A 15,687-nucleotide genomic window follows, 5' to 3' on the forward strand; every position below is an offset into this window, starting at 1 on the left:
TTCAACAGCTTAAGTGAAACATCTAAATACAACCCCCAAGTCTTTTTTTTATTTCAAGCTCCCAAGGATGTAAAGGCCCTTTGTGATGACAGCCAAGCTCTAACCACAAACCTCCCTCCCTGCCCAAGGAACAAAGAAAAAGAGTGAAGCAAAACCAACTGACAGATTCAGCAAGTGTAACAGCATAAACAACACTACACCCAAGTTTCCCACTTTTTTAAGGAAAAGTTTCTTATCTACTATTAAGGGCCAAGATTGGTCACTGCAATTATACAGTGCAACAGTCTTTCAAGCAAACCATAACTATCAGGTTTCTCCCTTAAAGTCTTTCTTTATGCATGGAAAACATTTCTATTTCCTTCAACCATTCCTAACATAATATGACTCTGAAGTCTTTTACCATGATGGCTGCCATCCTCCATACATTCTCAAACTTCAAAATATTATCACTACTTCTCTCTTCTCAACAATATAGTGATCCAAGACAATTCCCAAAGACTTGTAATGGAAAATGCCATGCGCTTCCAAAGAAAGAATCATGGAGTCTGAATGCAGACTAAAGCATTCTAGTTTCACTTTTTTAAATGTTTTTTTTTCTTTTGTGTACTTTTCCCCCTTTAGTTCTAATTCTTCTTTCACAACTTGACAAATATGGAAATATGTTCACATTAACTGTACATGCATAATCTAAATCAGATTACTTGCTGTCCTCAAGACAGAAGGAATGGGAGAAAAAAACGTGGAATTCAAAATCTTATAAAAATGAATGTTGAAAACTATCTTTATATGTAGTTAGAAAAAAAATAAAATACAAACCTCTCCAAAAAAAAAACAAACAAAAAAAGAATTATTATTGTTGAGGCACCTGAAAATTTACACTGCAGATGTGGAATGACTAGGGGAGACAGAGTTGAATAGGACAACCACTTCCCCTGTTCCAGACTTTCTATTAAACCTTAAGAGAAGAGGGTGGCTAGGTGGTGCAGTGGATAAAGCACTGGCCCTGGAGTACCTGGGTTCAAATCGGGTCTCAGACACTTAATAATTACCTAGCTGTGTGGCCTTGGGCAAGCCACTTAACCCCATTTGCAAACAAACAAAAAACCCTTAACAGAGACTAGATTGTATTCCATTTTTATAGCTACATATTGTATCACACTGCTCATACTGAAGTTACAGGCAAAAAAAAAAAACCTTGGGTGATTTTCAGATGAACTGTTGGCCTCTCATCTTATTCTTGTGAAGCCTTTTTTTTTAACCCAAGGCTAAGATTATTTAATACTATTAAATTTCATCTTCATTTCATATTAGATTTTACACATTTATAAGCAGTCAAGATTATTTTGATCTTCATCTAAGACTGTTCATCTAATATGTTAGCTAATGTTTCAATTTTTTGTCCTCTGAAAATATGATAAATATGCCATTCCATACCATTACACAAGTCATTGATAAAAATGTTAAACAACACTGAGTTCACCATGGGGTTGGAGGGCACCAAAAAAGAGAATTCCCATAAAGGAAATTCTAACCATTAAGACAACTCTTTAGCTCTAGATATTAAACTAGGTCTGAATTCTCTGAAATGAACTGTTAACTGAAATTACAGGTCTCCATGGTATGAAAGATTTCCCTAAAATTTAGGCAAACTGCATCTACTCCATCATTCTTCAACTCAGGGCCAGCAAAATACAGTCAAAAGGCCAAATCAGCAGCTGCCCAACTTTATTTTAAAATGAAAACAAAATTCTTCATTTAAAAATAGGCTCAATGAAATGAACAGAACCAGATGAACATTGTATATCCTAACAGAAACATAGGGGTGATGATCAACCTTAATGGACTTGCTCATTCCATCAGTGCAATAATCAGGCACAATTTTGGGATATCTGCAATGAAGAATACCATCTGTATCCAGAGAAAGAATTGTGGAGTTTGAAAAAAGACCAAAGACCAAAAACCTGTTATCTTATTATGTAATTTTTATATCTCTTATACTTTATTTTTCTCCCTTAAGGATATGATTTCTCTCTCATCACATTCAACTTAGATCAATGTATACCATGAAAACAATGTAAAGGCTAACAGACTGCCTTCTGTGGAGGGAAAGAAGCAAGATTGGGGTAAAATTATAAAATTCAAAATAAATAAAATTTTCCTTTTATCAAAAAATATATAGGCTCAAGACCATAGTTTGCGATTCCAATTATGATTTTAAAAATTTTGTCATTTATAATGAATGTTGAAAACTATCTTTGCATGGAGTTGGAAAATTTAATTTCAAATTTTTATTTATACTTTTCTATTTTTAATGTTTGTCCTCCATTCTTTTTTTTAAATTTTATTTAAGGCAAATGGGTTAAGAGTGACTTGCCCAAGGTCACATAGCTAGGTAATTATTAAGTATCTGAGGCCACATTTGAACTCAGGTCTTCCTGACTCAAGGGCCAGTGCTCTATCCACTGCGCCACCTAGCTGCCCCACCTTGTTCTCCATTCTTAAAGAAAACCATGTAGAAAAATTGATTATTCTAACTTTTTATCATTATTTTCCTTAGGATTCAATATTCCTCCTAATAAATTTTGGTGATATTCTGCCTTATAAAAAATAACCAATTGGTATTTGATTGATATGTCACTAAATCTATAAATCATTTTAGTTAGTATTGTCAAATTTATTAGACTGGCATGAACCAAGGAAATGTTTGTCTAATCATTGAAGCCTTCCTTCCTATAAAACATAAATTTTAGTTGTATCTATCTATGTCTTGGGGAGGATTTATGCATATAGATTAAGGGCTGGAAGGTACCTTAAAAATAATTTAGTCTAATCCCATCATTTTAAAGATAAGAAACTTTCAATTCATTAGCAACATTTTACCAAATATAAAGTCTTAGGCTTGAATGGCATGAAGATGCCCTCTGGTGGTTAGTTAGTCAAGTCAGCAATTGATCTGTCTAATGGTGAAGGAAAAATTCTGCCAAGAATCAGAATTATGATTTAAAAAAAAAATCAGAGACCCTAATCAATTATCATCAGTCTGTTGATAAAAGAAGACCTTAAGATAATTAACATTTACCAGTGAGGAGAATAAATCATCATAGCTCATATTCAACCTGGATGGACATAATTATTAGTAATAAAAGCTACCCTAAAGCAAAGTCTAATAGTTTACTAACCAGATAACTAGATAATGGCATAGCAATATATTCTTTTCACATAGTTAGAATTTCACTAAACTGAGATTTTGAATCATTTTATAAGGATGTCTTAGCAGTTATCTGATTCATCTTCTCTACTTAATTGCAGCTAATTTTTTTAAAAAGGTTTTTGCAAGGCAATGGGGTTAAGTGGCTTGCCCAAGGACACACAGCTAGGTAATTATTAACTGTCTGAGACCGGATTTGAACCCAGGTACTCCTGACTCCAGGGCCGGTGTTTTATCCATTGCACCACCTAGCTGCCCCAGCAGCTAATTTTCATAAATAAAATTACCAATATGGTACTTCTAATTAGACCAGGTCCTAAATTTATTTGGATCATGGTCTCTATATAGTTGGCATCCTTCACTTATAAAAAGAACAACATAAAGTCAATGGTTTTATGAGAACACTAATTCTTTAGCATTTAGGGATTCCATGCCCTTGGCCATTTCTCCCTCAATTTTATAGCATTTTTGAGAAGTGATGTTGTAATTCAGTGTTGTCAAACTCAAATATAAATGGATTCATATGGACTGCATATTAACTTAGAAAACCACAAATTAACATTATGTCATTTTGTAGCTTTATTTATTTTTTAAACATTTTGAAATTATATTTTTATTTGATAGCACTGGGAGTTTCTGTTTGTGAGTTTGAAATCTCTAGTGTAGTAGAAGTGAAAGAGACAGGAAGCCCTAGATACAAGCCCCACTTCTACCAAATCCTGGCTTTGTGACCTAGGCAAATCAATGAACCTCAGTGTCCCATACAACTCTCTGAAACTGTAAGTGGTTAAACAGTTGCACATTATACATTAGTAGACAGAATTTTCTCACTGGGAACTCCCCACCTATGAAATCATAAGTCTGGACAGAAATAAACAAAACAGAAAACCCCCCAAAAACTAAAACAAAAAAAAATTTCCAGGGCATTTATTTAAAATAAAGAAAGATTTTAATCTTAACAGTAAAACATTTGTTTCTCTAACTCCATAGTTCCTTCCTGAGACCCTCCCACCTGAGGAATCCCTGGCAGTTTGAATAAAGTCACATAGGTAAGTAAATAAACTCTCTGTGACTAAGAATCTAGAATCAGTACTCAAAGCTAATGTGTGTGTTAAGATAACAATGATAGGTGTAAATTGTATAACATTTTAAAGTTTATAAACACTCTGCCCTGATTCATATAATCTTTCACATTTCATCTTTGAAATTAACAGCAATCTCTGAGAAGGCAGATTGGCTGGGGATTATGGTATAGTTCAGATCCATGAAACTCAAAGAATTTAATTAACCACTGTAAGTATTAAGCTAATCATATAAATATCACATCTGCCTCATTAACACCATGATTTAATACAGGGCTTGTCCAACCTTACTTTTAAAATTTTCTACTGAAACAATAGACAAAATAATTTGACTTGTCATTTTAGTGAGAGCTCTATGGTAGCTCAGCTTTATTTACTAAAGCATTTAGTAAACTCACAGGTCCCATAAAATCGCACTGCAGGTCATAGTTTGAACAACCCTGATCTAACAAATGAGCCTGTTTTCTCCATCATCTATCAGGTCCCCCCCCCCCCAACTGTGGGTATAATCCAAGGCTCTGTTCTGAGTCCTCTTCTTGTTTTGCTCAAGTCTATACTGTACCTACCCTCTTAGTGACCTCATTAGCTCATTTGTTTTATTATTATCTCTATGCAAATGACTCATAGATCTATATAACCAGTCTTCCAGTCTTAGTCTCACATCCAACATGGAAATTTAACTTTTCTAGTTCCTTTTGAATACTATTACAAACAAAATATCCCAGTGAAATTTTAAATTCAAAATATCCAAAATAAAACTCATTTATATTTCTTATCAAATACTTCCTGCTATTGCACTTTCCTATGTAAGTCAAGGTTATCACCATGCTTTAGGTCTCCTAAGTTAGCAACCTCAGCATTATCCTCAACTCTTCATTCTCCCTAGCCCAGGAGTGGGGAATCTTTTTTCTGCCAAGGGCTATATGGATATTTATAATCATCATTTGAGGGTCATATAAAATTATCAACTAAAAAATCAGACTTCTATATTTGGTCAAACATTTAATTCACCCCTGAACAGCTCCGAGATTTATTGAATTTTGAATCCTATCTGTGGTTGCCTTGGCAGTGCCAGAACAAATAATTCCTGACCCTGCCCTAATCCTACATAATCAGTTACAAATCTTGCCATTTCCACCTCTGCAACACTTGTCACACCTGATCCCTTTTCTCTATTTATATAGCCACCACCCAAACTCGGACTGTCATGCCCTCTTGCCTGTTTTATTATGAATAGTTTCTCATTCATTGGTCTTCCAACTTCAAAGTTTCTTCCCACTCTGATCCAGCTTAACACAGTTACACACAGATCTAGCTGTCGCTCCTCTCCTCTTCAATAAAGTGCAGTGATCCTCCACTGCCTTTAACACAAAATATAAAAACTTTTATTTTGGCTTTTGAAGTCCTTCCCACCAAGCCCATATTATCTTTCTATCCTCCTTACACATTGCTCCCTTTCATGCATTTGATGGGGTCCAACAAAATTGTTTTTTCTATTCCTCACACATAAAACACCCTATCTTCCATATCTGTATGGCCATCACCTGTTTCTGAAATGTACTTGCTCCTCCCCCTCCATCTCAGAAATACCTCATTTCCTTCTTGAAACAACCAAAGCACATTCTAGGAAGGCTTCCTTTCCTGATCTCCAAACTACCAGTGCCCTAAATCCCTAACCCCTTTGTATTTAGTGTATGTATCTGTAAATGTTATGTACCTTGACAGAACATAAACTCCTTGAAAGAAGGGTTGGGCTCATCTTTTGTTTTTGTATCCTCAGGACCTAGAACAGAAACTATAACTTAGGAGACAATAAATGTTTGCTAACCATCTGAATCTTAGATTTGAGTACCCTAAAGATCATTTACTTAACTATGTGAAAAATGATATCACTACCTTAACATAGTCTTTAAAGCCAAACAAATTAAGTGAAACAAATCTAAAGGTTATTTTTTTGTGTCTGTGTACTCTGGAGAAAGCAAACCATTATGAAGATGGTTTCCAGACTTAAGAAGTTTCCACAATGAAATCTGTCTTTAGTCTTATTTTATCTATTTCACTTATTGTCTCCTTGGTAAGAAAATGCTTCTGACTGAAACTCTTTTAGCTAGGAAATTTATATTCTATCCCCTAATGAATCTGCACTATCATTATCACCTGACAATGATAGCCATTACTGTCAAGATAAGCACAGACTTCAGAGGCTATTCATGCTGCAGATGGGGCACTCCTGAGTTACTCACCACACCACTGGGAAGAGTATAGCTCCACAGCACAGCAGGTCCACCAAGAACAAAGCATCTTTCCACAAGCCATACTCGGTTGTTCCCTCCTCGGTTGATTCTATGATGATGTAAGCTACATTTGCCAGAACCTGCAGAACATGATGAATCAATGAAACCAGAAGGATCATACAAAAGAGTAGACCCAGAACAGGAACCAAACAGGAGAAATGGACATCTACACCTCTAGATCTCCATCCAATCTTTTGTGTTTTAAGCAAATTAGGCCTTAGCTCAGGTTAAACTTTCCAACAGGTGAGCAGTTGGCACTTTACTGCTCCTGGCCACAGCTCCTACACTATACAGATCCAAGACAATCCTTCCAAAGGTCTCAGATTTGTAGATAAAGAACCTCCTCTAGGTTTGATATTGTGGAAAATGTGAAGATGCACAAGAAAGAAAAAAAATGAAAATTCTAAGTTCCAAAAATTCCTAACTCTTCCCTCACAGGAAAAAGTTACTTTTTATTCGTTTTAAAGCATTGTGACAGATGCCAACAATACAAAGACAAAATGAAAAAGACTCAGTAATAATCTCTTTTAGGACAAAACTCTCATTGAAGGAGAAGAATCAAGAATACTTCTAGGAGATGACACATAAAATAAGCTTTAAAGACAAAGTGTTTGAGAAGCAGAAATGCAGAAGAATGTATTGTAGGTCAGGGGAAGAGTTTATCGGGAAGCCAGGAAGGCAAGAGATAAACATGTAATCAAATTTGACTGGAATACAGAATTCACAGAAGTGAATAGAATGAAATAGCCTGAAAAATGGAAGCCAGTCTGTAAAGGGCTCTTATCACATGAAGGCAAATGGAAGCTACTGAAAGTTGTTCAGCATATAGATATGGATCGACCTATACCTTACAAAGATTATTTTGGTAGTTGTGTGAAGGGTAAGTTAAAGTAAAAGAAGATGGAAAAAGAGAAACCCATCACGGAGTTATTGTAATAACCTAGGAGTGGGTAATAAGGGTCTCAAATACTATGTAATAATTATATAAGTGGAAGGAGATGGATGGAGGAATGTTATGGATGTAGACTGATGAGATTTGGCAAGTGAATAGATAAAGGAAGTTGAAAAACTTTGACAATATGTAATTGGAAAAATAAAATAAAATATAAAAAATAAGTAAAATGCAGGCTACTCTAAATCACATTAAAATTTGTTTGATGGGAAGGAAATGGGAGGAAATCAATACATATGTAGGTGATATTTTGAAGGATTATTCTTTTTTTACTTTAAGAAAGGTTTTATTTATAACTGTAAATTGGATTAAGATTGTGAAGAGAACAATCATACATGTACAACCTGTATTAGATACTTACTGTTTTTGAGTAGGAGAAAGGAAGAGAGGAAGGTAGAAAAATGTATAACTCAAAAAAATGAAGGCTGAAAGCTATCTTTGCATGTAATTGGAAAAAAAATAAGAAAAACAAAGACTATGAAGAGAAGGAAGTGAAGCAAAACAGGGGAAGTAGAACAGAATGGAATGGGGGACTGGAAAGTATATAAGATGAATAGGAACAATAAGATCAAGGAGGTAAAAAAAATGGATCACACTAAACTCTAAAATTGAAGAGAGGAGAGAGAGAGAGAGAGAGAGAGTAGAAATCAAATAAAGTTGCAAATGATGGTAAGAGGATTCTTATGAACTGAAAGGTCAGGAAATTTGAGAAGACATAAATGTGTATGTTAAAGTTACCATATATGAGGGTAGCACTCAGGATGGAGAGGAAGATTCTAAGCTAAATACTGGTACTCCTTGAGAATAATCTAGAGTCCATATGATTATAAGGAGAAGGCTCTAGACTAGATGTTATAGATGGATGCAGTGAATCTCAAAGGAGCTGTTGCTGAATTATACTGTCAGAAGGATAATATGAAAGTGACAAAGTGGGAACAAAAGGTATGGCAACTATAATTTCTGGTCCAATGCATTAGGGGACATGACAGGAAGGGAATAACCAGCAATGAAAGAAGGAAATAACCAGCAATAAAGAAATGCAGCATTTTCTGTAAGTCAAGTTTCCACAGGAGAAAAAAATAGCTTAAAGATGATAATGTTCCAGCTACTCTGAAAACAGACCAACTTTTTTCACTTAATTAATTTTTATCTTAGCATGCTATTCTTGAGTTTACAATTTTATGTTTTAGTTTGTAATCAGTAGTTTCACTTCCTATGAATAATATTTCAACTGGGAGATTTATGAGAAAAGCAAAAAAATCATGAAGTGGCTTATGCTCTGAAGAAATTTCAACTTGAAAATTCCAGAATACCCAAGCTAAAGTAATTACATATGTTTAGTTACATGAAAAATTCAGTCTCAGAATATCTTCCTTGACTTTCCCCTCATGACATCCCCAAATTACAATTGTAAATATACTGCGCTATTTTAAAAACCTTAAATGTAGTTCCTCTTTTTATATAAATAAGAGGTGAGTTATTTCTGATTTAAGTAAAAAATGTTTCATTTCCCATAAATGCAAATTATTTTGAAGTGCAGTTTTCCCCTAACTTTCAGTTTCTTCCCTATCACCTTGTTCTTTCAAAAGTTCCTTCACTAAGGTCCAATGAAGTTGAAACTTATGTATCTACTGTTTTTTTCATATAAATTAAGAAATGAAAAAAAATTATCTATTAAAGCCATAATTTCCTCTTTGTCCTGAAAGTAATATTCTTGGTAAGAAAATGAAACAGCTTTCCATACTCGTAGGCACTAATGTGTCAAATACTCTTCCTAGAATACCACACCATACATAAAGCTTCTGTGTAAATGTATCTAGGCTCAACCAGGTTCAGAAACAGTATTAAAAATTGAAGCCTAAGTTATGGGCAGCCTAAGTTATGGCAAAAGGGATAGAGCTTCTGCCCTGGTGTAAGGAGAAATTCAAATTCAGCCTCAGACACTTGTCACCTACTAGCTATATGACCCTAGATGAGTAACTGATTTGACTCAACAAAAAGGAAAAAAAAAGATAAGTGAGCAAAAAAGTATCTTCCTTTACTTTCTTATCCAGATCAAAACTGGAATCAATAAGTAAAATTTATACCTCTAAGTTAGGGAATAGTAAACCAATGCCTTGAGGTATATATCAGTGCTAAAGTAGAGTTGTGGGGTGGCTAGGTGGCGAAGTGGATAGAGCACTGGCCCTGGAAGTCAGGAGTACCTAAATTCAAATCCGGCCTCAGACACTTAATAAATTGCCTAGCTGTGTGGCCTTGGGCAAGCCACTTAACCCCATCTGCCTTGCAAAAACCTTATTAAAAAAAATAAATAATAAAAAAATAAAAAACATAAAATAAAGTACAGAGCTGCCTCACCTGCAATGGGATGACAATCATAAAGATCTTTTTGTCTTTATCAGAAAGAATGTGTTTGATGAAAGCCCAGCCAGTACCAATGAGTGCAATAGTGATGAACAATAGTGCACCTTTCAATCTGAAAAATAAATTTTAAAGATTTTTAAAGATACCAATAGTTTCACTGTGTCCAGTAATATTTTAAAGTGTATTTCATTAACTCACATGTTTTCTGCAGAAAGAGAGATGTCTACAGAGATGTGTAACTAGCTCAATTCTGGGTCTGATAATTTATCCTTATTATTTATGCATTTTCTCTATTTATCTAGTTGCCCAAAAATAGTAGCAGCAAGATCTGGCACTCTTCCACGAGCTTACCACCTGTTCTATGAGCTAGCAAACCTGTATTTGCTGAATATACTGATGGCTCTTCTTCACTGAGGCAGAGAACAAGCATAACTGCAACATGAATGGCTAATCATGTTTATGGCAGAATTTCATATCAGCAGTATTTAATGGACTATGTTGGATACTTACAAGTGAGTGATATAGTAAACAACAGCCCAACCTTCTATTGGAAATCCCTGAGAGGAGATGTAGTGGTAATCAATCTGAAATTAGAGCACATAGTCATTTCAAAACATGAGCCAAGTTATCACTTATAATTTTGTCCAGTGACACACATAATTCTACTTAAAAGAACATGAAGTAAGTTTAACTACTGTAACATGCTATTTGACCCTTTCAATACAAGGTCACTTGACTGGTCACATTCAGTATATGATCATAATGGTAAAATGTCAGGTCAGCTTCATAAATACTATAAAAAGGAGCACAGTTTCACAGAACTAATGACTCATACAAGTTTAAGGGATCAAAATAGACCATTTAATTCTTTAGGCAGATGAAAGCAAATTATTCAAAAGAGACAGATGCCTCTTCTTAAAGATCTTCAGAGACTATCCCTTAGTAAATCTCTTCGCAAGCTGTAACTAAAGAAATGTAAACACATCCTATGAATCGACTGGCCCTCATCTAGATTAGCACACTTGGAAAATGACTAACATTTATTTCCAAGTTTATCTTTCCTAATAAAACAATCATAATCTATGGTATGAACTATTTTGGAAAAAAATCTTTTTCACATCCTGAAAATCATATGCTTTATGATATATTATCCAGAGCAACAGAAAAAGAACTCTCCTGTGTAGGTCCAAAAAGAATATCTAAAATATCAAAACAGCTTTCATTTTCTCTGACATCTTAAATAGGTAAGTTATAATTGTCATCACAAAATGGATCTGCACAGCAGTAGTCTTGAACTTGTGTAGACATTATACTAAGTATCTGGGTAAATAGAAGGCACTTAAAGAATATTTGTGTATTTTTTTTGCAAGGCAGTAAGGTTAAGTGACTTGCCCAAGGTCACACAGCTAGGTAATTATTAAGTGTCTGAGGCTGGATTTGAACCCAGATACTCTTAACTCCAAGGCCAGTGCTCTATCCACTCCGCCACCTAGCTGCCCCCTTATTTGTGTATTTTTAAACAATTTTTTCCCCAGGTTACTATAGGTTGAGTCATTAAAAATTCAATTCATAGTCTAATTTTGACTTGCAAACAACCTATATACACATAAAGCATAGGCTTAAAATTGATGGTCAAACTTTTAAAATATTCATTTACATATAAGCAACTGCAAGATATTAAAATGCAAAATAAATGGCCCTGTCTTATCATTAATTGCATGCTAGAATAAGGAAAATACAAGAATTAGAAGTGGTGTAAATAATTCAGTAGATGGCACTCTCATCTCAGGAAATGGCAAAAATCAAAGTTTCAGGTGGCATTTAAGAGTGACATTGTGTTAAAGGTTTGCAAAGAGGTTTTATTATCTGGAGGAGTCATGGGCATTTAGAATTATGAAGATCTTAATGTAAAAAAGCATTCTAATAATGTTTGCCTCCCCTTAACCTCTCTTCTTTCAGGGCAATTTACTCATCCACTCTTTCTGTTCAGTTACTAAAAAGGACACCACTGAAAAAATGGACATAAAAAAAAGTCATACGTACTGCGTGGAACACCAAGGACAAAGATTTTGTGAAGGGGAGGGCTGCCATCAACCAGTGAATTTTAAAAACATCATTCCTATTAAAAAAGAGGGGAAAAAATTGAGGAAGCACCTCACTGTTGCATAAGGAGCTACAAAAGGAAATAAATGTTAGATTAATTTGTTAGAAATATGGTCAATGAAATCTAAGGGAACTACAAAAATGTCAGTGGAGTTGGCTTCCTCACTGAATTCTTAAAATCATATTCATTTTTGAGCATAGTCTACATTGTAAATGCAATGGTCAGCAATGCTATAGGCAAGAATCTGTCCTTTAATTAAGCTGAAGGCACAACCTAGAATATTTACCTTCCTGGATATCTGGATCAATTTCCTATTTTAGTGACCTCTTAATTGTTCAAATAATGCAAATAATAACAGACCAATCTCAAAGGCACATCATTCAAGTAACAGAATGCTAATTAAGGTAATTCAATACCCTAGCATTTGCACTGCTTTGTATCATTTTTTTTTTCAGTGACTCTTTCATGCAGTATATCAGACAACTAGATAGTGAATGGAACCTTCTCTTTTCCTACCTTACAGCATTCTGGATATAAAATAGAATAAAATCAAAAAGCGATTCCTTTCCTTTTTTGAACTCTCTTAGCACTTGATTTGTACTAGTCTTAAATACAATGTCATTGTAATTTTACCTCTTTTGTTTTATATATATATTATATATATATATATATATAATATATAATATATATGCCTAAATCTCTAGTCTTATCTAGATCATAATCTTACTTTTATTTATATCCCCTCAGACACCTATAAAAGTACTCCACATAAATATAGTACTCAATAAATTCTGCTGAAGTAAACTGATTGAGTCCTGCTGGCAAAGGGAAGCATCTAAAGTAATGATAAACCTCTGTACCACCAAGCTCAATCATCATATTAGATTTCATTTTATTCCTTCAGACACAAGGTCAACCACTCAGAGAAAATTGACATAAAAGGAAAAATTTTAGTCTCATAAAGAGGTAATATAGGGCAGCTCTGTGGTGCAATGGATGGAGCACTGGCCCTGGAGTCAGGAGGATCTAAGTTCAAATCCAGTCCCAGATACTTAATAATTGCCTAGTTGTGTGACCTTGGGTGAGTTACTTAACCCCACTGCCTTAAATAATTTTTTTTTAAAAAAAGTTAACATGACCAAAAAAATGCATCTAGAATAAAAAAGGAAAGATACAGCTGGGGGGTGGGGGGAACGCAGAAGATATATCCAGATCTTTGACTTTCTATACATTTTTAGTGTACAAAATTCCAAATATGGAGACACCACTCTTCAATGCCCTATTTGTTACTGTTTTATAACTTTAAGTCTTTAAGGTGGCTAGGTCACTGAAAAAATTTTTTTAAACCACCTGATTTAAAATCTCCAATAATAAAAGAAATGCAAATTTGAACATTTTAAGATACTATAGCATATTCATTATATGGGCAAAGACAGTACAAAATGATAAAAAATCAAAGCCAACAGGGCTATAGAAAAATAGGCACATTTTTAATACTGCCAGTGGAATGATTAATTGATACACATTTTGGAAAACATGAGGACATCTAGTAAGAGCTAAAACAATGCTCTTACCTACCCTTTAACCCAGTGATCCCAATAGGATGACTACCCTAAGGATTTTTTTTTCTTGGTTTTGGGGGTTTTTTTGCAAGGCAAAAGTGACTTGCCCAAGGTCACACAGCTAGGTAATTATCAAGAGTCTGAGGCAAGATTTGAACTCGGGTCCTCCTGACTCCAGGGCCAGTACTCTGTCCACTACACTACCTCCTGGCTGTCCCCTACTAAGAATATTTTTCAGAGAGGAAAATATTCCTAGTATTATTTGTAATAGAGAAAAATCTGGTAACGACCCATATAAACCATGAGAAGAGAAAAACTGAATAAAGAATAGTATTTGAAGATGATGGGAGTTATTGTACCATAAGAAATGACAGATGAAAATTATAAAGCTAGAGAACCAAGGCCCTATCAGTTCAGGTCAGTTGTTTTTCAGTTCTGTCTAGCTCTTTGTGACCCCATATGGTGTTTTCTTGGCAAAGATACTAGAGTGGTTGTCATTTCCTTCTCCAGTTCATTTTACAGATGAGAAAACAGAGGGAAACAGGGTTAAGTCATTTGCCCAAGGTCACATAAATAATGTCTAAGGTTGGATCTCCCTGAATCTAGGCACTACCTAATTTTCCCAAAGCATAAAGAATAGAAATATATACTCCCCCCCCCCACAGTACATGGCACTTACGTGCCACGTATTAGGGCATTAACTTTATAATCAAATGCAGAAAGGCAGAAATGGTGAATACCCTTCTCAGCTCATAATGTAATAAAAATCAAGTGCAATAATGGGCCATGGAGAGATAGACCTAAAACTAATTGGAAACTAAATAACCTCATTTTAAAATGAGGAGATCAAACAACAAATCACAGAGAGAATTAATGATTTCATCCTAGATAATGACAATAACAAGACAACATACCAAAACTAATGGAATATAGTCAAGAAAGTTACTAGGGGATATATCTTTAAATGCTTACATGAATAAAATAGGGAAAGAGGAAATCAATAAACTAAGCATTCAACTACAAAATTTGAGAAAGAACAAATTAAAACCCCCCCAATTAAATACTAAATTAGAAATTCTAAAAGTTAAAGGAGAAATTAATAAAATCAAAAGCAAGAAAACTATTGAACTAATAAATAAAACCAAGAGTTGGTTTTATAAAAAAAATAATAAAATTGATAAACCTTTGGTTAATTTGATTAAAAAAAGAATAAGAAAACCAAATTACTAGTATCATAAATGAAAAAGATGAACATACCACCAATGACAAGGAAATTAAAGTAATAATTTGGAATTATTTTGCCCAATTGTATGCCAATAAATTTTATAATCTAAGTGAAATGGATGAATATTTACAAAAATTTAAGTTGCTCAGGTTAAATGAAGAGGAAATTAAAGACCTAAAAACCCTATCTCCAAAAAAAGAAATTCAACAAGCCATTATTGACTCCCTAAGTAAAAATCTTCAGGGTCAGATGGATTCACAAGTGAATTCTATCAAACATTTAAGGAACAATAGGTTTCAATTCTATATAAACTCTTTGGAAAAATAGGTAAAGAAGGAACTCTGCCTAACTCCTTCTATGATACCAATATGGTGGTAAACCAGAAAGTCAAAATAGAGAAAGAAAATTATAAACCAATTTCCCTAATGAATACAGATCTAAAAATCTTAAATAAAACCTTAGCAAAGTGATTACAGCAAATTATCACTAGGATAATACACTATGACCAAGTAGGATTTATCCCAGGAATACAGGGTTGGTTCAATATTAGGAAAACTGTTGGTATAATTGACTAAATCAATAAGAAACCTATCAGAAATAATGATTATATCAATAAATGCTGAAAAAAGCTTTTGACAAAATACAGCACCCATTCCTACTATAAACACTAGAGAGCATGGGAATAAATGAATTGTTCCTCCAAATGATAAGCAGTATCAATCTAAAACCATTAACAAGCATTATATGGGGATAAACTAGAGGCATTCCCAGTAAGATCAGGGATGAAAGAAGGATGTTGGCTATCACCACTATTATTCAATATAGTATAAGAAATGTTAGCTTCAGCAATAAGTGAAGAAAAAGAAATTGAAAGAATTGGAATTGGGAAGGAAGAA

General features: G+C 34.2%; 1 protein-coding gene across 7 annotated transcripts in view; it reads right to left on the reverse strand.

Moving 5' to 3' along the window:
* The window catches only part of GPR107 (G protein-coupled receptor 107), a 147,378-nt gene that overhangs the window by 99,600 nt on the left and 32,091 nt on the right, over nucleotides 1–15,687 (reverse strand). For all 7 annotated transcript variants that reach the window (XM_074210951.1, XM_074210953.1, XM_074210949.1 and 4 more), the window contains exons 10-13: nucleotides 11,944–12,019; nucleotides 10,411–10,484; nucleotides 9,895–10,012; nucleotides 6,534–6,664 (exon numbers count right to left, since the gene is read on the reverse strand). In XM_074210951.1, the coding sequence (XP_074067052.1) occupies nucleotides 6,534–6,664; nucleotides 9,895–10,012; nucleotides 10,411–10,484; nucleotides 11,944–12,019 (399 nt within the window). The remainder of the gene's footprint in view (nucleotides 1–6,533; nucleotides 6,665–9,894; nucleotides 10,013–10,410; nucleotides 10,485–11,943; nucleotides 12,020–15,687) is intronic.

Source organism: Macrotis lagotis, chromosome 1 (genome assembly GCF_037893015.1).
Source record: "Macrotis lagotis isolate mMagLag1 chromosome 1, bilby.v1.9.chrom.fasta, whole genome shotgun sequence".
Taxonomy (NCBI): domain Eukaryota; kingdom Metazoa; phylum Chordata; class Mammalia; order Peramelemorphia; family Peramelidae; genus Macrotis; species Macrotis lagotis.